We start from the raw sequence: 14,151 nt of genomic DNA, 5'->3' as shown, positions 1-14,151 counted from the left end.
ATGGGGCACTGGATGCTCTAATTTATTTTGAAGGGGTGAAATTATTATAGGCCTAAAGCCAAGGATATCACATGATGATTCGGCTATTTGCCTAGTATTTAGGCTATTGGCATAGACTAACATGCTGACTAGCCTCGCCTACTAAATAGAGGCTGTCATATAGGCATTATAGCATTATATGTTTGCAATTCCCCTAAATGTTTGAAGACATCYTCAAACTATTTTCCGTGTTTCATACTCGATGTAAATCATCATAGTGGGTTGAACGGGGTATCATACTGTAACGACCCTGGGTTTATAAGCGCGGAAATCGACTCTGCCGCACGAGCATGCTTTTGCGGCACAGTCGATAGGGCGCTGGACTTCGGGCTAGAAGGTCGAGGGTTCGAGACCTGCTCCCTGCTGTTTCATTACAATACAAATAAATCGAACTACATCCAGTGCGGCGAGGCACACAGGGCTATTCCTCGCTTTCCCATAATGCTTGCGCTTAGCCTGATGCATTGTGGGATTGCAACATTAGGACGGAAAGTGTAGGGTAGGCTATCATGCAAAGAGAATGATCACTGTTTAAACCTAAACAAATAATTTAGCTATCATATATCGTATCGATTTCTATTGCTCTTGAAGATAATTTTCAATGTAATGTGACTGCTACACTCTTCTTTATCTTATCAACGCTCCAAAAGAGGTAAAACAAGGCGGCCAGGAAGTGACCAGCCTTTCTCACACGCGGATTCTCGAGTCGGTGGCAAAGACAGAGAAACATGGCTTTTACAGACTCCACAGGCTCAAGTCACAAGTTTTTAAAGGATGCATCGCTACTGTATCAAGACATTTGTCCGGAGCAGTCACGTTTTCTCATGTAAGCGCTCTCTTTATTACGTAGAACGTAATAGATACATCTCGTTCATATATGATGATGTAATGATCATATAGTGACACTAGGTGGCAGAGTAGCACAGTGCAATTCATTTAAAATTGTGTAACTTTACGAAAATCAATATCATGCCAAGTTAATTTGTTCCGTTTTTGTATTGTTCTTTTCACAATGTATATATAGTGTAACGACCCTGGGTTTATAAGCGCGGAAATCGACTCTGCCGCACGAGCATGCTTTTACGGCACAGTCGATAGCGCGCCGGACTTCGGGCTAGAAGGTCGAGGGTTCGAGACCTGCTCCCTGACTGTTTCATTACAATATATATATATTTTTAGAACCAATGTCATTTGCATAGTTATTGTTGTCTTGAAACAATGTCATGCATTTTGTAACTACATATCAACAGGATACACATTAGCCATGGATACGCTACACACGCAAGCACGCGTTTGCCAATGTACAGAGGTAGTCCCTAACCAGGTCTGCTTTGTCTAATACAAATGTTTAAAGTTTGCATGTTCCTGTCCTGTATGTTTGCATACATCAATTCCAATAGCAGGCAGCCTTAATGAGCTAACCCAGCCGCCAGAAACTGTGCCGTACGGTGTTGGTGCTTCTGGCTGTTTGCTCGCCGTCCTGAGCCCCCCGGGAAATCAATGCCATGACATTGCTAAGAGCTCACTGCTCCGGAGCTCGAAGCTGATAGACCACTACTATGGTGCCAGTCTGTCACTCAAAATATTTTGTGGCACAAATCCAATGCATGTCACTATATTAGCATTTTCATGCTTCATATCCAAGAAGGAAAAACTGAATTGCTTTCATACAGGAATGGCTTGAAATGTGAAGATGACAATCTATTTTCATAATGAGACAAATGTATTGGTTTTCTATCCAAAGTTGAAAAGGAAATGTTGTGCTCTATTAAATAAACACACGAGACCAGCAACATGGATAGTGTGGCGGTATACAGGAACAGTGGCATCTAGTGGTCAAAACGTGGTATGTTCACACTACTTTATGGTAAATAATGCAAGCGACTTCAATGATACACTTCTCTGAACAGTGGTAAAAAAAAAAAGACCTCTCCAGATTCACAGGGAATACATTACATAGTATGGGGAAGCAATACTAYAAGCCACAGCGTCATACTACTTGTCAAACAGAGAACTGACACTGGTTGTTGGGGTGGTATTGGGATGGGATGTGGGCGGTCTGAATACAGAAACGATTTCAGAACCGTCTGAGATGATGGGTGTCGGAATCTTCTTGACCTTTTTTGACATGGAACGATCCTTGATTGGGGCGGCAGGTAGCCTAGTGGTTAGAGCACTGGACTAGTAACCAAAAGGTTGCAAGATCGAATACCCGAGCTGACAAGGTTGTTCTGCCCCTGAACAAGGCATTTAACCCACTATTCCTAGGCCGTCATTGAAAATAAGAATTTGTTCTTCACTGACTTGCCTAGTTAAATAAAGGTCAAATAAAAATTGAGACCCACTAATCAAAACAGGAACTCATTCCATTTTCATCACCTTTTTGATTTCACAGAATGATGATGGCATTATACTGTAGTTAGAGAGAGAGAGTGTAATTTCTGGAGCAATCCTCTTGCCACTGGCTGCTGTAGTGTGGCCTGTGTTTGAGTTGGGCCTGGGCCAGTAACCTCTGAATCCCTTGGCCTGTTTTTCCTCTCACTCACCTGAGCCAGGAAATTTGTGGTAGAATTTTAAAATGGAAATCAAAATAAAAGGCCCTGTCGGGATGGATTTACGGATGGATTTAAGGATTGTTACTTTTAGGCTACCCGTTAAGAGTTTATCCAGATTTTTGAGTCTCTCTGTGGAAAGAACCGATTTATGGGAAATGTGTTGAACAGATCGTACTGATATCACAGCTGTCCATGCCTGGAGGGTTATATATGTTGAATAGATGGATTATTTTTTAAGCCATTCAAGGGGAACTCCACCAAAAACAATATGTCTAATTCATTTTATTTAAATTTGATTGAACCTTTTATTTTTTTAAAGGACAATAGATTCTCCTTCTGTGTATGTATTAAACGGATAGGGGAGATGCAGCACAGACATAACCATGATGTGAACCCCGCTCTCTGACAATATATAGACCAGGGATACTTAACTCTTATACCAAGAGGTCCGGAGCYGGCTGCTTTTCTGTTTTAACTTATCATTAATTGCACACACCTGGTGTCCCATGTCTAAATCAGTCCCTGATTAGAGGGAGACAATAAAACATGCAGTGGAACTGGCTTGGAGGTCCAGAGTGGAGTATAAGGGATATAGACTATGAGAACTATAGTTGTGGTCGGTGTTACCCATTGAGCCACACTCAAGCACAGATGATTTGACCTTTCTTACATGTGAAGTCTACAATTGTGTGTTCGGCTACTCATTGGTACTATATCTTGTTATAGGTTACATGAAGAACAAAACCCAGAAACAAATCTTATGTGTACTGGCTGTAAGGAGAAAAGCATCCTCAACAAAGCAACTTGGTGGCCCTGTAAGGATATGATATGTGTAGAACACAGAAATTCTATCATCTTATTTATCCACAGAGCAGTCATCCTGCATACCGTACTTATTTATCCACAGAGCAGTCATCCTGCATACCGTACTTATTTATCCACAGAGCAGTCACTGCCTGCCTACCTGTACTTATTTAATCCACAGAGCAGTCATCCTGCTACTCGTCTGTTATTATCCACAGAGCAGTCATCCTGCATACCGTACTTATTTATCCACAGAGCAGTCATCCTGCATACCGTACTTATTTATCCACAGAGCAGTCATCCTGCATACCGTACTTATTTTATCCACAGAGCATCATCCTGCATACCGTACTTTAATTTATCCACAGAGCAGTCATCCTGCATACCGTACTTATTTATCCCCAGAGCAGTCATCCTGCATACCGTACTTAACGTTCCCTGAAGTTCCTCCTTGCTGTTTGTGTCTCCACTTATGGTTTCAGCCATGCGTCACTGGAGTGTTTGTTTTCAGTGTTCGTGTCATTACTCATATTTCCTGTAAACCCACTGAGGGAGGTATGTGGGCTATGACGGGCCGAGGCCGGGCTGACCAAAGCAGCTCATTAGACCGTCACAGGCATAGCGCAAAGGCACTTTGGTGTCACTGTCAATGACTTCTCTCCCCACCACCCTTCCCCCTCCAACCCTCACCTGCCCATCTCATTGGTCAGTGTCACCCCCCTCCCTTCTCTCACCTCTTGACCCTGAGGGATTGCGCCTCTCCCAGCTTCCCCTGCCTGCCTCGACCCATAACGTAAGACCCAGACTGCACGGTGTAGGGCAGCAATCTCAAATTGTGGGCCTTGCCATCTGTAGAGCCACCAGGGGGTGTTGGGGGGGGGCTTGCCCCCATCCCTCACCCTCTTTTCCCCTGCCACCCTAGCCAAGCTGTTGCATTGGACCATCTGCGTTATTATTTCTGAGGTTTGGTTAGTAAACAGGGCGTTGCTCTCTCTCCTCCACACTCTGATTGTATCAAATGTCCWTAGAGGCCCAGAGACTGAGCCTTGCTGATTTCCAGACTTTAAACTCTTTGTTGATAGCATCTGGCCCAAAGTGGGCTCTGCCCTGCTCTAACTGGGTAGTAGGGGCCACTGTTTATCTTCCACTAAGTGTGCATTTAAAAGGAGATTCATGTGAAGAATGTTAACTAGATTAGCATGGCAGAGAGCCCCCACCTTTCTGTATCTCCAGGGGCTCATCTGGAGAGTGGGATGGGATGTCTGTTTTCATTGAGCCTCTACCAGGCAGACAATCAATCAAATGTATTTATAAAGCCCTTTTTACATCAGCCGATGTCACAAAGTGCTATACAGAAACCCCGCCTAAAACCCCATACAGAAAGCAATGCAGATGTAGAAGTGGCCAGGGAAAACTCACTAAAAAGGCAGGAACCTAGAAAGAAACCTAGAGAGGAACCAGGCTATGAGGGGTGGCCAGTCCTCTTCTGGCTGTGCCGGGTGGAGATTATAACAGAACATGGCCAAGATGTTCAAACGTTCATAGATGACCAGCAGGGTCAAATAATAATAATCACAGTGGTTGTCGAGGGTGCAACAGGTCAGCACCTCAGGAGTAAATGTCAGTTGGCTTTTCATAGCCGATCATTCAGAGTTAGAGACAGCAGGTGCGGTAGAGAGAGAGAGTCGAAAACAGCAGGTCCGGGACAAGGTAGCACGTCCGGTGAACAGGTCAGGGTTCCATAGCTGCAGGCAGAACAGTTGAAACTGGAGCAGCAGCCAGGTGGACTGGGGACAGCAAGGAGTCATCAGGCCGGGTAGTCCTGAGGCATGGGCTCAGGTCCTCCGGGATTGGAGGAGAGAGAGAGAATTAGAGGAGRCATACTTAAATTCACACCGGATAAGACATGAGAAATACTCCAGATATAGCAGATTGACCCTAGCCCCCCCGACACAAACTATTGCAGCATAAATACTGGCGGCTGAGACAGGAGGGGTCGGGAGTTGGTGACTAAATGGGGCCATTTGGAAGTGTTTGTATAAACTGTAGTGATTGGTAGTTATGTGAATTAGGTCACTGCTGTTGATCTCACTTCTGAAGGTTTTCAGATGTTACATTCTGGTTAATAGATGATCGACCCAAAGCTAAAAGAAGTCAGATGTTGATCATGTTTTCTAGAAAAGTCTAAATGTTCCTCTGTATTGTTTGAATGATCTAATGTCAATTCATTATCTGAACAAGCTGGTTAGTCCAACAGGAGTATGAGGAATCACCTTGTTCAACAGTCTGTAGAAAGACTATTCTGTAGCCTAGTTTTTCTCATCCAGTGCATTTCCTGCATCTCACTGACACTTGTTCCCACTGTCTTCTTTCCCCCCTGTTTGTGACACTAGCCCTTCCCCCCTAGCCTAATCTAAATACTTCAATACAGCCTGTAGTTTGGAGACATTACTGAGACTTGACCATGAGTCAGGCTGTCCAACATCAGATTTCAGTTCCAAAGTCCCATCTCTCTATAGGCACGGTGTGTGACTAGCAAACCGCTGTCAGTGTCTCTGTGACAGTCCTTCGGCAGGTCAGCGTGAGATTAAAGCCCCAAGCGAGGCCCCCTATCCCATCTCTCGCCGCTGCACGTGCCGCCCTGTTTGTTGCCTGACTGCAAATATTATGAGTCACTTTTGGCGTAGTGTACTGTGGCTAATTGTAGCGTGACTTAGGAAAGGCCTAGTCAACTGTTTGTCCAAAATAAGAGGCAGACAGTAGACATGCCAGACTACAGGGAGGTGGGAAGCCCTGTATTGTAGATGGATCCTTGTTTGCTTTTCTCCCGGATGATTTCCGCCAAACGTTGGAAGCCCTGAGCAAACTTTTTCCACAATAGCAAATGTCCCTTAGCATTGTGGTTGGAGTTAGGCTTACTTGTTAAAAGTTTATTGTGTATACATTTTGGACACTGAATAAGAGTTTTTAGTAAGAGTGTTTCAAGAGTATCAAAACGCACCTCAAGTCTTGCTTCAGTTTACAGATGAATCAACATTAACTTACAAATTCAGCTTTGGCAGAATTTTTTAAAAGTAAACCTCACCTTCAAACTCCGCATTGACGCCCCTCAAGGCGTTGTGAAGGAAAAACAACCCAAAACACGAACTCCCAGCTATGGGAGTCTCCCCAGATCAAACACTGTTCTATCTAAGCAGATAAATAATGAAGTGATAGCTGTTTCACAACAAAAATCTAACTTTTCTTCTTCTGTGTTTTTGTTTCTCAGGGGGAGACACCAGACAATGAAAGGTAAGAAGTGGCAATAACCTTGACAAAATCATTTTGTCAGTTACAATTTAGACTAGTTTATTTCTCTTCCATTTATCCTATGTTCATCACACCTATTGCTTAAGCACAGTATGAGGATGTCCATACAACATGGTGCTGTAGGCACTAGGCAGGAGGGAAGAAATGGCCGCACATTGTCGTCGATAAAGCACTATAATCCCATGTTAATCACACTGGTGGGTACTGGTAGCTGTTCCCATCAGAGAGAGAGAGACACACACACACACACACACACTACTGCACAGTTCTCATCATCACTATTATTATTTCATACTCATGATCCCCTGGACTCAATCTATTTCATTTGACACTCAACTCTATCCCAAATGTTTATTTTGTGTTAAATGTGACGACGGCCTAAGCACTGTTTATATTTTGTACATTTCCCTTTACCATAGTTCACATATTTTTTTCATCTGACCTAACCTACACCCTCATACTCCACTGTACCATAAACACATACATTACTTCACATCCCTCAATGTGTACTTTATTCCTCCTTGTGCTTGACCTCCTCTCCTCTCCCAGCTCCAGCCAAGTTCCAGCCCGTCCCTGAAGAAGAGCTCTGTCCCTTCTGTTTCCAGTGGCGTCGCCCAGACAACCACCACATGCGGCTGCGTCCCAAGCGGCGTGCATCGGTGCGGGTGCAGAGCGCGCTGCGGAGGGAGGCCAAGGGCAAGAGGCTCAGCCTGGCTCAGATGGACATCTTACGGAGGTTCAGGGGCTCCTCATCAGCTCTGGTGAGACTTGTATTCATTAGTGCAAAACGTAACAAAAATGTTGCTACGGGGGGGGTAATTGCAACAAAAACAAGTGTTTCTTATTGGACAAGTTCAGGTAGCCCCTCCTTTCTTTGGACCCTTTTTTTCTGTTAAATTTCTAGTTTCATATGACCAAAGACTATCTATTATATTGACAAGATAGTTAAGTGACCGCTCTAACAATGGAAATACATGTCCTCACAGATGGAAGGCAGGCGAGAGGAGGCGAGATCAGGTGGGACCACTCCAGCCAATGAGAGAGCAGATGCATGCATGAACAACGGGCACAACTTTTGTTGTTTTTTGCCACACGCGTTCACTTATAAGTGCATTCGTAACAACCTAACCATTACAAAACTTCTATTCGATCAACTAAGCAAATTAACATTAAAAAAAATTTGCTGACCAAATACGACACTCATTAACCTCCATACAAAAATCGTGGTCTTAATTTCGTGGACAGATTTTGGTCGGAGTAAACCCTCTCATTTCACCTCTTCCTCTCTGATATGAGCCTGGTCTCTACCTCTGCAGTTTCCATCCACTTCACTGATAAGCCAGTTCAGATAAGGAAACTACACTACATGACCAAAAGTATGTGGACACGTGCTCGTCTAACATCTCATTTCAAAATCATGGGCATTAATATGGAGYTGGTCTCCTCTTTGCTGYTATAACAGYCTCCACTCTTCTAGGAAGACTTTCCACCAGATGTTGGAACAYTGCTACAGGGACTTGCTTCCATTCAGCTACAAGAGTGTTAATGAGGTCAGGCACTGATGTTGGGTGATTAGTCCTGGCTCGTAGTCGGCGTTCCAATTAATCCCAAAGGTGTTCGATGGGGTTGAGGTCAGGGCTCTGTACAGGCCAGTCAAGTTCTTTTGCACCGATCTCGACAAACCATTTCTGTATGGACCTTGCTTTGTGCATGGGGCTTTGTCATGCTGAAACAGGAAGGGGCCTTCCCCAAACTGTTGCCACAAAGTTAGAAGCACAGATTCATCTAGAATGTCCTTATACAGTAGGCTGTAGCGTTAAGATTTCCCTTCACAGGAACTAAGGGGCCTAGCTCGAAACATGAAAAACAGGCCCAGACCATTATTCCTCATCCACCAATTTTACAGTTCACACTATGCATTGGAGCAGGTAGGGTTCTCCTGGCTTCCGCCAAACCCAGATTTCCCCATCGGACTGCCAGATGCTTGGCATTGTGCATGGTGATCTTAGGCTTGTGTGAGGCTGCTCAGCCATGGAAACCCATTTCATGAAGCTCCCAACGAACAGTTCGTGTGCTGAYGTTGCTTCCAGAGGCAGTTTGGAACTCTGTAGTGAGTGTTGCAACCGAGGACAGACAATTTTTACGCACTTCAGCACTCGGTGGTCTTGTTCTGTGAGCTTGTGTGGCCTACCACTTCACGGCTGAGCCGTTGTTGCTCCTAGACGTTTCCACTTCACAATAACAGCACTTACAGTTGACCGGGGCAGTTCTAGCAGGGCAGACATTTGACAAAGTGACTTGTTGGAAAGATGACGGCGCCGTGTTGAAAGTCACAGGGCTCTTCAGTAAGGCCGTTCTACTGCCAATGTTTTCCTATGGAGATTGTGTGACTGTGCTCGCATGACACCTGTCAGCAACAGATGTGGCTGAAATAGCAGAATCCACACATTTTTATGGGGTGTCCACATACTTTTGTGTATATATAGTGTATGTCAAGAGTAGCGGGGTCAGAGGGCAGTTTTCTCCATCAGGGACACAGAATCAGGAAAGTACCATTTTGATTTGACAAGGCCCTCTAGATATCTGAGCTGAAAATGGCTTAATGAAGACTCATATCGGGCGAAACTTTGCCTCATTGAAAATCTCTGGCAGCATCTAATKCACACTGGCAGTGTCCCATACTTGTGTTGTAAATAGTAGCTTTTTTGGGTATGCGAAAATGAAAAGTTTTATAGTAAGTGAAATTTWAAAAATGTAGTATGCTTTAAATTCCAGGATGTCATATTCGTTCAGACTTTTCATCTGGTAGAATTTGCTGCACACTACTGAGGAAGAGAAYCATGTTTACACACCAACATGTTTGACAACAGCTGATAATAGGTGATTGTATGTTGTATGATCAGCACAGAGTACGTTTTACTACATAGTAGGCAAGACAGATTATGGTCACTGCCAGTGTGTTCAAGTCAGGTTAGGTATTCCCCTTTCCTGTACAGTGTCCAGGTATTCCCCTTCCAAACCACGAGTCTCCCATCAACTTTGTAGAGGGAAACCCTCAGAGTAAGAGCGAACAGATTGCTATGTCAATWAATCAATCACAATTTATAAAGTATKTTTTGTAACTTGTTTGGTATGCAGCACTGGACCCGTAGAGACTCAGTCCTCTCTCTGGTCAGGCTCACTGAGGAGGAATCCCTAGGCAGCCAGGGTCAGGTTGTGGTAGGTCAGCCAGATAACGATCACAGAGGAACAGAAAGCATTTAGTTAGTGGAGACCGAGAGGGACAAAGCCAAACGAGATTAACGCTTAGGTTATGTCAGAGTCAAACACAAGTAGTTTGACGAGAGAGTAGTTATTTTGGCCAATTCTGTTGTAAAAGGTACACATATGGAAATTATACCGCTAGATATCTGTATTGCTTTATCTCTGTAGGTAGTTTTTTAGGACCAAGGACCTCTCCTGAAGTGTGGTTTACTTCACTTCAAATGTGCGTTAGTTTCATCCAGAGAAAGCGCTGTGTATTTTAACAGTACTAGAGCAAATGGCTTCATTATCAGTATGAATTCATTGTTACTCTGGATGAGCTTCCTGAACACAGGAACTCTATTGTGTAGACGTTGATATTTTCCCTCCTTTCGTCTGACTTACTGGTAAGTGAATCCTCTTTAGCTGCATTTTTTGCAGAGATATGTTTACCGTTCAACTTCGAGATCCCTGGTCACTCGGCCAGACATAAAGTAGCAGTGGGTAGCAGAGCTCCACAAGCTGTGTCCCCCATAGACATGCGTGGTTGTGAGTGTACTGAATAACCCTTAAAGCAGACGAGGCACTCTGCAGATAATAGGAAGAATCCTGTCTCTTCTCTCTCTCTCCTGGTATTTGTCAACACCTTCTAGTGGGAGCTGCCGATGAGACTGAGACAGGAAGATTAGATATATCACCCTCTCTCTTACTCCACAACCCCCCTCCCTCCCTGTCATTCCTTGCCAACAGAAGTCTTTCGCTCAGGAAGAGGGTGATAAATAATGGAAGGAGAGAGAGATGAAGGGTCACAGATCCCAGCTTTAAGAGGGCTTTGTTTTAATGTCTCATTTCTGTTTGTCATTTTAGAATTAGTGGAGATATTTCCTAGGCCTATATGGCTGTTGAGTAGGACTTGGTTAGTGGCATTCACTAGGCCATTTGGCCAATAAATGTAGGAAGTCTTTTAGTATAATTTTATTTATTTWTTTTTTATTTTTTTACYGTTATTTTACCAGGTAAGTTGACTGAGAACACGTTCTCATTTGCAGCAACGACCTGGGGAATAGTTACAGGGGAGAGGAGGGGGATGAATGAGCCAATTGTAAACTGATAATGAAATAATGAAGTTGTAGATCTATTTTCTAGTTACAGCTTCTGTATAGTGTTGACAGAATGCCCTTTTAGAGTTCTCGCTGTTACACACACACACACACACGTCCACACACACACACACACACACACACACACACACACAGGCTACTTTATATTCATGTAGCCTATTTACTCCTGTATTTATATCTCCTGGTGTAAAGCCCCTTGATTGTATATCACTCCACATTAGTTGCCCCCAGGTTTCAAGAGGAAGATGAATGACTTTCCCATAGCTTCATTCTGTCTGATGTGAAGCTCGTGGGTCTTTATTAAAATCAGGTGTATCTATGCAACTGGTGCAGAGAGATAAGGAAATGTTTGCTACGGTACTTGCCACTGTGAAACTTTCACTCCTGTAGATCTGTAATAATTGGATGGTGAAACTTTCATCCAGCCAATCAGAAAAGCAAGGTGAAGCATGTCAGGGATTCTTGAAAGTCAGGACAATACTTGTCCTGCAAAGAAACATGAATTTGTATCGGATTTTGCAAGCAGTAGGCATTTATAGTTAAATGTGTGGTGGAGCATACCTTCAAAATTATTTGGCAATCAGAATTTATTCGAAAAACACTTTGAATCATCTTTTGTTGCAATAAAGACAAAAGGAAAAATCCACCCGTCGAGCAGATAAATATGTTGATGTTTTGAACATTTCTTCTATAGCTGCCGTTTCCATTACACATGTTGCAAGGATTTTGTTTTTCATTGATGCTTACCTGGGTCAATGGAACCTGGCTGCTGTGTCACTTGTTTCCCTGTCGCATGGGACGTTAGAGAAGTGCAGCATAGGGCTTTGACACTGGGAGAGGGTGGAAACAGCAAGATGACACCGGGAGATGGGAGGGTGACTGCTTTGGGGGCATTTTAGATGAACAGTACTTTGTTGAAGCACCTTTAGCAGTGATTACAGCATTGAGTCTTCTTGGGTATGATGCTACAAGCTTGGCACACCAGTATTTGGGGAATTTCTTTCATTCTTCTCTGCCAGATCCTCTCAAGCTCTGTCAGGTTGAATGGGGAGCGTCGCTGCACAGCTATTTTCATATCTTTCCAGAGCTGTTCTATCGGGTCAAGTCCAGGCTCTGGCTGGGCCACTCAAGGACATACAGAGACATGTCCCGAAGTCACTCCTGCGTTGTCTTGGCTGTRTGCTTAGAGTCGTTGTCYTGTTGGAAGGTGAACCTTCACCCCAGTCAGGTGCTGAGCACTCTGGAGCAGGTTTTCATCCAGGATCTATGTACTTTGCTCTGTTCRTCTTTCCCTCAATCCTGACTGGTCTCCCAGTCCCTGCCGCTGAAAAATCCCCACAGCATGATGCTGCCACCACCATGCTTCACCGTGGGGATAGTGCCAGGTTTCCTCCAGATGTGATGCTTGGCATTCAGGCCAAAGACTTCAATCTTGGTTTCATCAGACCTTAGAATCTTGAGTCTTTAGGTGGCTTTTGGCAAACTCCAAACGAGCTGTCATGTGCCTTTTTACTGAGGAGTGGCTTTAGTCTGGCCACTACCATAAAAGCCTGATTGGTGGAGTGCTGCAGAGATGGTTGTCCTTCTGGAAGGTTCTCCTATCTCCACAGAGGAACTCTGGAGCTCTGTCAGTGACCAACAGATTCTTGGTCACCTCCCTAACCAAGGCCCTTCGGGCCTTGGTTAGGGAGGTGACCAAGAATCTGTTGGTCACTGACAGAGCTCCAGAGTTCCTCTGTGGAGATAGGAGAACCTTCCAGAAGGACAACCATCTCTGCAGCACTCCACCAATCAGGCTTTTATGGTAGTGGCCGACTAAAGCCACTCCTCAGTAAAAAGGCACATGAACGCTCGTTTGGAGTTTGCCAAAGACACCTAAAGACTCAAGATTCTAAGGTCTGATGAAACCAAATTGAAGTCTTTGGCCTGAATGCCAAGCATCACATCTGGAGGAAACCTGGCACTATCCCACGGTGAAGCATGGTGGTGGCAGCATCATGCTGTGGGGATTTTTCAGCGGCAGGGACTGGGAGACCAGTCAGGATTGGGGAAAGATGAACAGAGCAAAGTACATAGATCCTGGATGAAAACCTGCTCCAGAGTGCTCAGCCACTGATGGGGTGAAGGTTCACCTTCCAACAAGACAACGACTCTAAGCACACAGCCAAGACAACGCAGGAGTGACTTCGGGACTTGTCTCTGTATGTCCTTGAGTGGCCCAGCCAGAGCCTGGACTTGACCATAGAACAGCTCTGGAAGATATGAAAATAGCTGTGCAGCGACGCTCCCCATTCACCTGACAGAGCTTGAGAGGATCTGGCAGAGAAGAAGAAAGAAATTCCCCAAATACTGGTGTGCCAAGCTTGTAGATCATACCCAAGAGAATCAATGCTGTAATCACTGCTAAAGGTGCTTCAACAAAGTACTGTTCATCTAAAATGCCCCAAAGCAGTCACCCTCCCATCTCCCGGGTCATCTTGCTGTTTCCACTCTCCCAGTGTCAAAGCCCTATGCTGCACTTCTCTAACGTCCCATGCGACAGGGAACAAGTGACACAGCAGCCAGGTTCCATTGACCCAGGTAAGCATCAATGAAAAACAAAATCCTTGCAAATGTGTAATGGAAACGGCAGCTATAGAAGAAATGTTCAAAACATCAACATATTTATCTGCTCGACGGTGGATTTTTCCTTTTGTCTTTATTGCAACAAAAGATGATTCAAAGTGTTTTTCGAATAAATTCTGATTGCCAAATAATTTTGAAGGTATGCTCCACCACACATTTAACTATAAATGCCTACTGCTTGCAAAATCCGATACAAATTCATGTTTCTTTGCAGGACATAGTTGTCCTGACTTTCAAGATTCCTGACATGCTTCACTTGCTTTTCTGATTGGCTGGATGAAAGTTTCACCATCCAATTATTACAGATCTACAGGAGTGAAAGTTTCACAGTGGCAAGTACCGTAGCAAACATTTCCTTATCTCTCTGCACCAGTTGCATAGATACACCTGATTTTAATAAAGACCCACGAGCTTCACATCAGACAGAATGAAGCTATGGGAAAGTCATTCATCTT

The 14,151-nt window shown here is 44.2% G+C and overlaps 1 protein-coding gene across 1 annotated transcript in view; it reads left to right on the top strand.

Annotated features, from left to right (window-relative positions):
* Positions 1–500: 500 nt before the first annotated feature.
* The window catches only part of LOC111955816 (UPF0711 protein C18orf21 homolog), a 34,486-nt gene continuing 20,835 nt past the window's right edge, over positions 501–14,151 (top strand). The window contains exons 1-3 of the mRNA XM_023976137.2: positions 501–865; positions 6,667–6,689; positions 7,257–7,468. Of these exons, the coding sequence (XP_023831905.1) occupies positions 768–865; positions 6,667–6,689; positions 7,257–7,468 (333 nt within the window). The 5' untranslated portion in view covers positions 501–767. The remainder of the gene's footprint in view (positions 866–6,666; positions 6,690–7,256; positions 7,469–14,151) is intronic.

Source organism: Salvelinus sp. IW2-2015, linkage group LG31, assembly GCF_002910315.2.
Source record: "Salvelinus sp. IW2-2015 linkage group LG31, ASM291031v2, whole genome shotgun sequence".
NCBI classification, from domain to species: Eukaryota; Metazoa; Chordata; class Actinopteri; order Salmoniformes; family Salmonidae; genus Salvelinus; species Salvelinus sp. IW2-2015.
This window is presented reverse-complemented; position numbering and strand designations above follow the sequence as displayed.